General features: G+C 30.4%; 1 protein-coding gene across 1 annotated transcript in view; it reads right to left on the bottom strand.

The window, feature by feature from the left end:
* LOC137621048 (uncharacterized) overlaps positions 1–15,000 on the bottom strand; it is an 80,206-nt gene that overhangs the window by 6,546 nt on the left and 58,660 nt on the right. The window contains exon 2 of the mRNA XM_068351487.1: positions 2,411–2,540. Within this exon, the coding sequence (XP_068207588.1) occupies positions 2,411–2,540 (130 nt within the window). The remainder of the gene's footprint in view (positions 1–2,410; positions 2,541–15,000) is intronic.

The following is a 15,000-nucleotide window of genomic DNA, read 5'->3' on the forward strand; positions in this document are numbered from 1 at the left end:
TCCAGCAATATACTATTAGGATTCCCTTTTAGGGGAATACTATTATTATTATTATTATTATTATTATTATTATTATTATTATTATTATTATTATTATTATCATTATTATTATTATTATTATTATTATTATAATTCTTTCCGCGCGTTTTTTTTTTCGTCGCAAGAAACCTGAAATAATTATCATAGGTAGCCTATGGTGAGAATATGTCATAGACCCAGTTTAAGTAACCTTGACCTACTTTTAAAGGTCACAGGGGCTTTTAAAGGCAAAATTTGTAAAATTTAAAATTGACAAACAAACATTCAGGGGGTAAAACATAACCTCCTTCCAACTTTACTAACTCTACGATTGAAATTGTGCACAGGAAGCCGTTCACAAAACAAACACACCCACAAACAAACAAACAAACAAGGTGTAAAAATAACCTCCTTCCAACTTCGTTAGCGGAGGTAATAACACCTTTATCCTTTAGTAATCCACCCTAAAACTATAAAAACAACTTACAACGTAACACAAAACAAATAAGAATGAAAATCAAAGTTCAAAAATGATATCTGTCACACCGGCATCCACTACAAAAGAGCAAGGGGACGGGAAAAGATTTTTGAAAACGGTCCACTGAAAACCAGTGAAATGGATGAATCACGATATTTGGTCAATAGACCTTTTGAGTTGACCTGGCTGGCGCCTGGGTCATGGGATGACCTTTTCAGTACGTCCAGCAATATATTATTAGGATTCCCTTTTAGGGGAATACTATTATTATTATTATTATTATTATTATTATTATTATTATTATTATTATCATTATTATTATTATTATTATTATTATTATTATTATTATTATTCTTTCCGCGCGTTTTTTTTTCGTCGCAAGAAACCTGAAATAATTATCATAGGTAGCCTATGGTGAGAATATGCCATAGACCCAGTTTAAGTGACCTTGACCTACTTTTAAAGGTCACAGGGGCTTTTACAGGCAAAATTTGTAAAATTTGAAATTGACATTAAGCCTAAAGTATAAGCTGTATGGCTAAGGGGCTTAAGGACAATGATACAGAGGTAAATCCCCAGATATTGCCCTACTTTGATGCAAGTAGGTCAAGGTCAAGGTCGCTAATGACCAAACCGGGTCAAAACAGGTTTGTTTCCGAGATCTCAAAAACCGGAAGGCCCAGAGCCCTGATCTTAGTGGCATATGATGCTCTATATATTTATCTAAGGTTAGCTTAACTTTTGTAGCGACTGCTTAATTACTTTTTTTTAATATATATATATATATATATATATATATATATATATATATATATATATATATATATATATATATATATATATATATATATATATATATATATTACTATTTTTGACATTGCAGAAATCGTGACTTTGGCAATTTCTCCATGAAATACTGGTTTTTTGGTCATAGCATGCTATAGTAAACTACCCCAAACATATGCATAAAACCTGCAAATCAAATGTCAAATTTGACCTTGACCCTCATTTTGACCTTGACCGTCATTTTCAAGGTCTTATGGTTATTTCATGGACAAAATTTGACATGGGCTAAAAGTGATGTTTTATTGTCAACCCCCCCCCCCCCCGACCCCCACGTCCCATTCGCACATGCTCTTTCAGAAGATGGGGTCATATTTAACACGTGACCCTCACATGACCTTGTAAGTACCCATTGTCTTCAAGCTCAAAGATCAATTTCTCGATATTTGTAATTTTTGCCTATGTTTTACCTCCATATACCTGCCATTATACAGATAAATTGCTTTAGAATAGTTTGTTAACATAACTCAAAATTTAGTTAAGGGGTCATTAGGCCAATAAACCTTTACACAATATCTTTTACTGAATGACAAAAGCATTTCCACCCCTATTTTGCGGGGAAATCCTCCTCCACTGGCTTTAGCCAGTCGCAGTCTAGTTATTATTATTATTATCATTATTATTATTATTATTATTATTATTATTATTACTACTACTACTACTACTACTACTACTACTACTACTACTACTACTACTACTACTATCATTATTACAATTATATATATATATATATATATATATATATATATATATATATATATATATATATATATATATATATATATATATATATATACATATATCTATATGTATACATATATATTTATATATGTACATGTATACATATATAAACATATATATAAATATATATATATATATATATATATATATATATATATATATATATATATATATATATATGTGTGTGTGTGTGTGTGTGCGTGCATAAATATAATCAGTCATGTGAGAAATTGAAACAAAATATATCTTATCTACTTTTCAATATAAAAAACAAACTTATCCAAAGTGGAATTCCTAAAAAAAAAAATATTACCATCAACTATCACTCACCTATAAACAGGAAGTCTCTTCCCCTGGATGTACCAAAGAGCCAGAATGGCCTTGTCCTCTATTTGATCAGTTAAAAGGTGACATGGCAACTCTGCGCGGCTTCCTGCCACTCCCACCACATATTCGGTGCCTGCGGGAAACGAATAAATGTATCGATAAATAAACAAATAAATATATTAAAATATAAATACATAGATAAATAATAAATAAATAAATGATAAATAAATATACTCCCCCATCATACTCGGTGCCTTCGAGAAACAAATAAATTAAATAAATAGTTGAATAAAGCATATACATTTGAATTAAGTGGTTGAGTGAATGATTAAGTAGAACTTGCATGGGCATTAGAATTGAGTTGAATGAGATAATCAAGCAGGTTTTAAAATAATAAAGTTTGAAGTTTCATAAATATGACAAGTATCAATAAATGAATAATCATATAAATTACACTTAAAAAGACATTAAAATTAGGTGGATTGAAGTAAACAAGCTAAGAAGTTTGCAGTTTAAAACAAGAATAAAAAAAATATATATTATTAAATAATTAAATATTAAGGAAGTTTGCATTTTTAAACAAGAATAAAAAACTAATAAATCATTAAATAATCAAATATTAAGTAGAATGAAGTAAGCAAGATTGGAAATAAAAAAAAAAAACCTAAGTTTGAAGTTTCAAATAAACAAAGAAATGTATAAATTAATTAAACTTACATGGTCATTAAAATTAAGTGGATTGAAGTGAGTAGTGAAGTCAGAAAAAAAAAAATTATTTTGAAGCTTTAAAACTATGAAATAATTTCAATAAATGGAATCTTGGGATTAAAATATGTTGAATTGGTTTCTTAAAATTGCAATAAATAAATAAATTAACTAATCAATCAAATTTCGAATAAATAAATGATTAAATAAATAAATTAGGTAAACTTACATGAACATTAAAATTAAGTGGATTGAAGTAAGCAAGTAAAGAACTTATAAAAAAAAAATTGAAGTTTTGAAAATATGAAATAATTTTAATACCCGGAATCTTAGATTGGAAATATGTTGAATTTGCATCTTAAAATTCAAAAAAATAAATAAATGAATAAATAATTTTATTAATTAATAATTTAATTAATTGATTAATGAAACTTGAATGAACATTCAGTGGATTAACGTAAGCCAACAGGGAAGTCGGAAAAAGTAAGGTTTGAAGTTTTAAAAAATATGACATGGTTGAAAAGTTAAAGTTTGGAAAAGGTCAAGAATATGAAATCCTTTTAGGTTTTCATATTCAGTGCTCGGAATGAAATGAAACTGAATAAAATTCTTATATATACATACAAAATAACAAAAAGAACATTAACATAAGAAGCAAATGTTTTTATGTTGACCAGGCTGACATGAGTCTTTTTATAGTTTATATATGACATATCTGTTTTTGACGTTGTTAATAGTTTATATAGGACATATCTGTTTTGAAGCTGTTACTTATTTTAGAATGATATATTGTTAATTTATTCTCATCATTCATTTATTTCCTTTTTTACTTCCCTCACTTGGCTATTTTTCCCTGTTGGAGCCCTTGGGCTTATAGCATCTTGCTTTTCCAACTAGGGTTGTAGCTTGGCTACTAATAATAATAATAAAAATGTCAAAAAGTCAAAATTTGGATTTTAAAAAATACAAATTCATTTTAAACTTTCATATTTAGTTTATGGAATTTTGGAATGAAGAAAAATTTAATAAGATTCTTAAAATTAAATACACAAGAATATTAGAAAAAAATATAATAGTTCTTAGCAATGTATAAAAATAATATTCTTAAGATTAAAAACAGAATATCCAAAAGAATAATAATTCTTAAGACTGTATACAAAAGAGCATATATTCACACAGGTGTTCACAAAAATTAAGTTGTTTTTCTCAATCAAACCAAAGGATAAGTGATATTTTAAGTATATTTATCCCCTTAATTCAACCAAGTTGTTCAGAGTTCTATTTTACCTTAAAAGGTATTCAAAATAAAAAATATGACACGACATTAAAAATTATTTTTTTTCCACGAAATTAAACCCAAGGACAGGGGATATTTTAAATATTTTCATCCTCTTAATTCTTAAAATTAAATATAGAATAACATTTAAAAAATAATCATTCTTAAGAATGTATACAAAAGAACATTTATTTGCAAAGGCATTCACAAACAAACAAAAATAACACATTTAATGGAACATGTTGAAGAACATAGGGAATCAACTTTTATATATACCGATGGCTCCAAACCCGATGCTGGGGTTAGATTTGGAGTATATAGTAGTTATTTTAACCGTAGAGGTGCACTTCCTCCAATATCTTCCATATTTACAGCTGAATTATATGGCATACTAACCGCTATTGAGAAAATAGCGTTAAAAGGTTTCCAACTAAATTAAACCAAGTATTTTCTTTCCCTTAATTCAACCAAATTATCTGCTCATCATCTCTTCAAGTCTCCAAGACTGCAAATCGATTCCTACATTCAATTGCAAATGTTTCTCTGTGCTCATCTTCCAGCTAAGTTGTATTAAACCTTGGTATTCTATCTACATTTCTGTTGGGTGCTTTCAATTTTAATTTCAGTGTGGCAATGAGGAGCTGGGGATCACTATCAGTATTTGCACCTCTTTACCTACTTAAATTTTTCAGAGTCCTCCTTCTTTTTTTAGTAACTATGTGATCCATATAATGTTTGTAATTGCCACATGGTGAAGTAGGCAGTAGGTTGGCCGGGGCATCAGCCTCCCGTTAAGATACTGCCACTACAGTTATAGGGTCCTTAGACTGGCCAGACCGTACTACATTGGATCCTTCTCTCGGGTTACGGTTCACTTTCCCTTTGCCTACACATACACCGAATAGTCTGGCCTATTCTTTACAGATTCTCCTCTGTCCTCATACACCCGACAACACTGAGATTACCAAATAATTCTTCTTCGCCCAAGGAGTTAACTACTGCACTATAATTGTTCAATGGCTACTTTCCTTTTGGTAAGGGTAAAAGAGACTCTTTAGCTATGGCAAGTAGCTCTTCTAGAAGGGCACTCCAAAATCAAACCATTGTTCTCTAGTCTTGGGTAGTGCCATAGCCCCTGTACCATGGTCTTCCACTGTCTTGGGTTAGAGTTTTCTTGCTTGAGGGTACACTCAGGCACACTATTCTATTTAATTTCTCTTCCTCTTGTTTTGTTAAAGTTTTTATAGTTTATATAGGAATTATTTATTTTAATTTTGTTACTTTCCTTACAATATTTTTTCCTTTGGCCTTTCCTCACTGGGCTATTTTCCCTGTAGGGTCCACCCCTGGTCTTATAGCATCCTGTGTTTCCATCTAGGGTTGTAGATTAGAAAGTAACAATAATAATAATAATAATAATAATAATAATAATAATAATAATAATAATAATAATAATAATAATAATAATATCACCCATGACTAACAAAAGAACTGAGTTATATTTTACCTTATATAAAGTAAATCTATTTTACCTTTCCCTACACAACTCCAAACATTCCTCTGTGAGAAGCTGAATAGATATATGAATCTCTTGACCCTCCATATAAATGAAATTCTTTTGTGACACGATCCTATTTTCATTTCTTCATTTTATCAAAATTCTTTTGTGAGTAGAATATATCAAAATTGCTTTTCCTTGCTTTCGTTGATTTATATACTTCGGCCTTATGGCTAGGCGATGGGACCGTGGAGGCTATGCAGTAGATATTTTGACAATTGATATATTCTAATACTAAGTACCCTATATGTCAAAAATGACTACAATACGGCAGTTTCGGTGATTTGCGGGAGACTGGTTTCCGATTGTAACTTTCGGGTTATTCTCTCTCACCAGTGTTTGACTACTCCCTCTCCCTATTCACGAGGAACAGGGAGAGACCACTAAAAGAAAAGATGTGTGTATATATGTGTGTATATATATATATATATATATATATATATATATATATATATATATATATATATATATATATATATATATATATGTATATATATATGTGTGTGTATATATATATATATATATATATATATATATATATATATATATATATATATAAATATATATATATATATATATATATATATATATATATATATATATATAGATATATATATATATATATATATATATATATACACACATATATATATATATAGCTTATTTAATAACAAAAAAGCAGTTGTCTATATTTATATGCAGAACAAAGGCCTCAAACACGTCCTTACTCATGTCTGGGGTTTGGCCAGTTGTCCTCACCATACTGGCCAAACTGAGGATTGGTGATGGTGGGAGACGTTAGTCTGATCGCTCACAGCAAATCAACCTAGTGTAGGTGGCCTTGACTAGTACAGCCTTCCTGATCATGGCAATACATAAACCCTTTCACCACGTTAAAGTATTCCCACTCAGAAAGGAATATACTGTGGGTATATATATATATATATATATATATATATATATATATATATATATATATATATATATATACATATATATATATATATATATATATATATATATATATATATACTGTATATATATACATAAAATATATATATATATATATATATATATATATGTATGTATATATATATATACACTGTATATATAGATATATATATATATATATATATATATATATATATATATATATATATATATATATATATATATATATATATATATATATATATATATACATACAGTATATATATAACATGACACGCTCTTCATTATATAGGGGAGTTATCGCCAAAATTCTTTTTTTTTCGAAAGCAGCTTATTCTAATTATAAATAATTCCCTCTATTAAGGAAACGGATTTTTTCCTTAATACGTACCTGTATTAAGGAAAAAATTCTTTGCAGGATACAGGATTTTTTATCCTTATCATGAAGTAAATTCCTTTTGGAAAAGAAAGAACGTATTATAAAGTCTCTCTCTCTCTCTCTCTCTCTCTCTCTCTCTCTCTCTCTCTCTCTCTCTCTCTCTCTCTCTCTCTCTCTCTCTCTCTCTCTCTCTCTCTCTCGACAAGGCTGTCCCACTCCCCAAGAGAGATTAGTTCACCAAACTTTCAACTGGGCTCCACAAGGCACTAGAACAGTTGGAAGACTCAGGACCACATGGCTGAGGACTATGAAGCGTGAAGTAGGAGATGATGAGTGGAAAAGCATTGATTTAAAAGCTCAAGATAGAGAACACTGGCGAAATCTAACAGAGGCCCTTTGCTTCAATAGGCGTAGGAAAAGATTATATATATATATATATATATATATATATATATATATATATATATATATATATATATATATATATATATATATATATATATATATATATATATATATATATATATAGATAGATAGATAGATAGATAGATAGATAGATATAGAGATGGAAGACCAAGGCCTACATGGCTGAATGGCTGAGGACTGTGAAGCGTCAAGTGGGAGATCATGAATGGAGAAGCAATGATTTAAAAGCTCGAGATAGAGACGACTGGAGAAATAAAACCGATGCCCTTTGCGTCAATAGGCGTAGGAAATGATGATGATGATGATGATGATGAAGGACAGGCTTAAAACTCCACAGAAAATAGCTACATCCAACCCTTACCTTGTAAGGATAAAAATAAATTGTCGCAGTGGTGGAAAAAACGTGGCTAGACATGAAGGGGAACGAAAATGGTTAATAAATTGAATAAAGAAATGTAGCCACCTGAATACCAAGAGGATTTGTAGCTTAAATTTAATAGGCCTTTTTTTTCATTGTAAGGGAAGCATCATTTTTTTTCTTTTTATTAAGGATATCTAGTTTTTTTTTTCTCATTGAAAAATTTAAAATTCATCTTTCAATAAAAATTCCTCATTTTCCATAAACTGTAAAAAAAAAAAAATTTTTTTCTTTTTATTAAGGATATTTAGAATATTTTCTCATTGAAAAATTTGAAATTCATCTTTCAATAAGAATTCCTCATTTTCCATAAACTGTAAAAATAATTCCAAACAATTCTGACCTTCCATACACCATTAAAATAAATTCCAGGCTAAATTCTGGCCTTCTCTGAAATGTCGAATTCTCACCCTCCATAGATTGCCAAATAAAACTCAGACTCTATTCTGACTTTCCATAAACTGTTGAATAAATTCTAGACGCATTTCTGACTTTCCATTAACTATCAAATAAATTCCAGACTCAATTCTGACTTTTCATAAACTGTAAAATAAATTCTAAACGCATTTCTTACTTTCTATAAAGTATCAAATGAATTCCAGACTTAATTCTGACTTTCCATAAACTGTAAAATAAATTCTAGACGCATTTCTGTCTTTCCATTAACTATCAAATAAATTCTAGGCTCAATTCTGACTTTCCATAAACTGTGAAATAAATTCTAGACGCATCTCTGACTTTCCATTAACTATCAAGTAAATTCTAGGCTCAATTCTGACTTTTCCTAAACTGTGAAATAAATTCCAGACTCAATTTTGACCTTCCATAAACCGTCCAATAAATTCAAGACTAAATTCTGACCATCCATAATCTCTCAAATGGACTCCAGATTCAATTCTGACCTTCCATACACTTAAATAAATTCCAGACTCAATTCTGCCTTTCATAGACTGTCAAATAAATTACAGACTCAATTCTAACTTTCCTAACTTTCCTCAAGTGTTGAATAAATTCCAGACTAATTTTTGGCTCTCCTTAAACTGTCCAATAAACTGAAGACTTATTTCTGACAATCCATAAACTATCAAATAGACTCCAAACTCATTTCTGACAATCCATAAACTTTCAAATAGACTCCAAACTCATTTCTGACAATCCATAAACTTTTAAATAGACTCCAAACTCATTTCTGACAATCCATAAACTTTTAAATAGACTCCAAACTCATTTCTGACAATCCATAAACTTTTAAATAATAAACTTTTAAATAGACTCCAAACTCATTTCTGACAATCCATAAACTTTTAAATAGACTCCAAACTCATTTCTGACAATCCATAAACTTTTAAATAGACTCCAAACTCATTTCTGACAATCCATAAACTTACAAATAGACTCCAAACTCATTTCTGACAATCCATAAACTTTTAAATAGACCAAACTCATTTCTGACAATCCATAAACTTTTAAATAGACTCCAAACTCATTTCTGACAATCCATAAACTTTTAAATAGACTTCAAACTCATTTCTGACAATCCATAAACTTTCAAATAGACTCCAAACTCATTTCTGACAATCCATAAACTTTTAAATAGACTCCAAACTCATTTCTGACAATCCATAAACTTTTAAATAGACTCCAAACTCATTTCTGACAATCCATAAACTTTTAAATAGACTCCAAACTCATTTCTGACAATCCATAAAATTTCAAATAGACTCCAAACTCATTTCTGACAATCCATAAACTTTCAAATAGACTCCAAACTCATTTCTGACAATCCATAAACTTTCAAATAGACTCCAAACTCATTTCTGACAATCCATAAACTTTCAAATAGACTCCAAACTCATTTCTGACAATCCATAAACTTTCAAATAGACTCCAAACTCATTTCTGACAATCCATAAACTTTCAAATAGACTCCAAACTCATTTCTGACAATCCATAAACTTTTAAATAGACTCCAAACTCATTTCTGACAATCCATAAACTTTCAAATAGACTCCAAACTCATTTCTGACAATCCATAAACTTTTAAATAGACTCCAAACTCATTTCTGACAATCCATAAACTTTTAAATAGACTCCAAACTCATTTCTGACAATCCATAAACTTTCAAATAGACTCCAAACTCATTTCTGACAATCCATAAACTTTCAAATAGACTCCAAACTCATTTCTGACAATCCATAAACTTTCAAATAGACTCCAAACTCATTTCTGACAATCCATAAACTTTTAAATAGACTCCAAACTCATTTCTGACAATCCATAAAATTTCAAATAGACTCCAAACTCATTTCTGACAATCCATAAACTTTTAAATAGACTCCAAACTCATTTCTGATAATCCATAAACTTTCAAATAGACTCCAAACTCATTTCTGACAATCCATAAACTTTCCAATAGACTCCAAACACAATACAGAATCTCTAGCCGGCATTATGACATTTCAAGACAAAATAAAAAATCTAAAGCAGATTACAATGAATTCATGTCTCAACCTTTAGCATAGATAGATTGCATACAACATGTACTACACATTGCAACAAAGGATTAACTTTTTACTTTACACTCAGTTCCTTGGTATGAAAGAACAATAACCCTTTACATCGAGAGAGTTTCGCCATAAAACTTTTATGTATCACGAATGCCTTTTTTTCCTCTGCAAAAAAGTATCTTTTACATTGTTTTGTCAGAGTTATATTGTTACCAATATATTTCCAACAAAGGAAACGGATTAAATTAAAGCTCTGTCCTTTATTCTTTGTACTATTTTGAACGAGGAACAATACTCATCTGTTCGTAATACGGATAATTACACATGTTCGTAATACGATAATCACTCTTATGTTCGTAATAAGGATAATCACACATGTTCGTAATACGGATAATCAGTTATATGTTCGTAATACGGATAATCACTCATATGTTTGTAATAAGGATAATCACACATGTTCGTAATACGGATAATCCCTCATATGTTTGTAATACGGATAATCACTCATATGTTCATAAAACAGATACTCACACACATGTTCGTAATACGGATAATCGCTCACATGTTCGTAAAACGGATAATCACACACTTTCGTAATACAGATAATCACTCATATGTTCACAACATGAATAATCGCACATATTCGTAATATGGATAATCACTCATATGTTCGTAAAATGAATAATCGCGCATATTCGTAATATGGATAATCACTCATATGTTTGTAATATAGATAATCACTCATATGTTCGTAATACGGATAATCACGCATATGTTCGTAATACGGATAATCACATATATGTTCTAATACGGATAATCACACACACATGTTCGTAAAACGGATAATCACACATGTTCGTAATACGGATCATCACTCGTATGTTCGTAACATGAATAATCGCACATATTCGTAAAACGGATAATCACACACGTTCGTAATACAGATAATCACTCGTATGTTCGTAACATGAATAATCGCACATATTCGTAAAACGGATAATCACTCACATGTTCGTACCATGAATCGCACATATTCGTAATAAGGATTATCACTCATATGTTCGTAATACAGATAATCACTCATATGTTCAAAACATGAATAATCGCACATGTTCGTAATAAGGATATTCACTCATTTGTTCGTAACATGAATAATCGCACATATTCGTAATATGGATAATCACTCATATTTTAGTAATACGATAATCACCACCTTGCTTTCATTTTTAGATTGCATTGACTTCAACGTAAATGATTTCCATTGTTTTTCTAGAGCAATAATCGTATGATTATATCTATGAATACATAACAGAAAGTATTACGAAGTAATTCGGACAATGATTCTCCTACCGACGTGCATAGAAACTAATGTTATTTATGATCAAATAAATCAGTCCATGGACGCAATTTGTATTTGTGCTGCGTCAACAATGAAATTAAAACTAGCAAACAAATTCCAAAAGTATATATATATATATATATATAGAGAGAGAGAGAGAGAGAGAGAGAGAGAGAGAGAGAGAGAGAGAGAGAGAGAGAGAGAGAGAGAGACTCTTCTGCAAATTTTTAATATAACTCTGGTCCAACTGTTCTTCTTCTTCTTCTTCTTCTGAGAGAGAGAGAGAGAGAGAGAGAGAGAGAGAGAGAGAGAGAGAGAGAGAGAGAGAGAGAGAGAGAGAGAGAGTATCAAGTCCTTTCCTGAAAGATTGTACTTATCTTTTCATTACCCTGAAGTTTCATGGCTAATGAACTTAACGGAAGATGGAAACAACTAATACATTTAATAGGGTTGTGGTGGCCAATGAGGTAACGTCCCTGACTGGTGAACGACAGACTGGGGTTCGATTCCCGCTCAGACTCGTTACTTCCTTTGATCGCTGCAACCTCACCATCCTTGTGAGCTAAGGATGAGGGGTTTGGGGAAACATATAGGTCTATCTGTTGAGTCATCAGTAGCCATTGCCTGGCTCTCCTTGGTCCTAACTTTGGTGGAGAGGAGGCTTGGGCGCTGATCATATGTATGTAGGTCTTTTTATAGTGTATATATGAAATGTGTTTTAATGTTGATAATGTTTCCTAAAATATTTCATTTTAAATTTTCATTTCTTCTTAAAGCGTTTATTTATTACCTTGTTTCATTTACTCACTGGGCTATTTTTCCCTGTTGGAGCCCTTGGGCTTATATCATCTTGCTTTTCCAATTAGGGCTGTAGCTTGGCTAATAATAATAATAATAATAATAATAATAATAATAATAATAATAATAATAATAAGAATAATAATAATAATAACCGATATATATCAACGCCATACGTTCAGTTTTAACGATTATCAAAGATAAAATTAAACAAGAATTTAAAAAATGATAAGATATTAACCAATAAATGAGAAAAGGAGAGATAAAAAAAAATATTTGCTGATGGATGGAAAATTCAAAACATTATCTCATCGAATTATCTCAATCTATTTCCTTTAATCTTACCTAAAGAATCTATAATTATCTTATAGACTCAGCGAACTTGATATTCTCAAGAGCCTCACCTTCTTTAGGGTTACGACAACACTTTCGCAAGTGCACTTAAATCTTTTATCACTCTTTTTTATTAGGGTTCTTCAAGTTTATAGATGTGTATATAAATGGCCTACTTTTCCTTATATAGATGACTAACCTTCTTCTGTTAGAAGTTGACTTAGAAGCTACGTATGATTGTCCTTGTCGTGGGTTAGAGTTCTCTTGCTTGGGGGTACACTCGGGGGCACACTATTCTGTCTTGTTTTTCTTCCACTGGTTTTGTTAAAGTTTTTATTGTTTATATAGGAAATATTTATTTTAATGTTACTGTTCTTAAATTGTTTTACTTTAACTGCTTCCTTTCCTCACTGGGTTATTTTCCCTGTTGGAGCCCCCAGGCTTGTAGCATTCTGCTTTTCCAACTAAGGTTGTAGCTCAGCTAATAATAATAATAATAATAATAATAATAATAATAATAATAATAATAATAATAATAATAATAATAATAATAATAACTGAAACTCTCTCCTCTTATCATACTTTGATAGCCCCCTTTTCCTTATATTTGTTTTAGAGATATTAATAAATTTACACAGGTAACTTCTAAAATAGAAAACTAGCTTTAATACTTTCATGTTCATTCCTACTTCACAAGATTTGTGTCCAATTCAACTTCGTCCGAATTGAAACATCAGACCAGTCTCTCTCTCTCTCTCTCTCTCTCTCTCTCTCTCTCTCTCTCTCTCTCTCTCTCTCTCTCTCTCTCTCTCTCTCTCTCTCTCTCATAGGTACTATTTCACTCAATGCTAAATTGAAATAAAGGCAGGATTTACAAGGTTTGAAGGTTTAAAGGTCACTTATGAGTAGCAGAGTCCAAGGACAGTGACGATGCCCTAGAGTCTGACCTTTATATTATTATTATTATTATTATTATTATTATTATTATTATTATTATTATTATTATTATTATCATTATTATTATTATTATTATTATTACTATCCAAGCTACAACCCTAGTTGGAAAAGCAAGATGCTATAAGCCCGAGGCCTCCAAAAGGGAAAGTAGCCCAGTTAGGAAAGGAAATAAGGATATAAATAAATGATGAGAACAAATCAATAAAAAATCACTCTAAAAACGGTGTGATCAGCGTCCAACCTAGGACCAAGGAGAGCCAGGCAATGGTTGCTGATGACTCATTCATACCTCACAAGGATGGTGAGGTTGCAGTCACTAAAAGAATCTATCAAGCTTGAGGGGGTCTCGAACACAAGTTCAACAGATTGCAAGGCAGGAACGTATCCAATAGGCTATTGTTCTTACCCTTAAATTCACACCTTATTAGACCCACTGTATACTTGGGTCGGCCGCTGGAGTCAATCTTCTACTCAAGAAATTTAATCTAAAAACAAAATTCTTTTTCTATGACTCGTCTATTATGCCTTTTCTTCTAAGCTTCTACTCACTCTTCATCATTTATTGTTATTTGTTTTTTTAGATATTGTTTACATGCTGGGTAATATTGTTGTTTTGTTAAATATGTTCACAAATAAATATATGAATGCATGAAAATACAAGAACCTTATAATGTATAATTTTTAATCATTACTTTTCCATGGTATCAAAAAAGATTTCCTACCAGTTTTCAACAAATATTTATTCTAACTGAGAATACCATCCATGAAAACAGCATATAATTAAATATCTATGTATACATGAAACTTCAATGTCTTTTTACAGTTTGTATATGAAATATCTGTTTTGATGTTAATGTTTTTTAAATACTTTATTTTAATTGTTCATTATTTCTCAGATCGTTTATTTTTTTCCTTACTTCCTTTTCTCACTGAGCTATTTGTCCC

Source organism: Palaemon carinicauda, chromosome 27 (assembly GCF_036898095.1).
Source record: "Palaemon carinicauda isolate YSFRI2023 chromosome 27, ASM3689809v2, whole genome shotgun sequence".
Taxonomy (NCBI): Eukaryota; Metazoa; Arthropoda; class Malacostraca; order Decapoda; family Palaemonidae; genus Palaemon; species Palaemon carinicauda.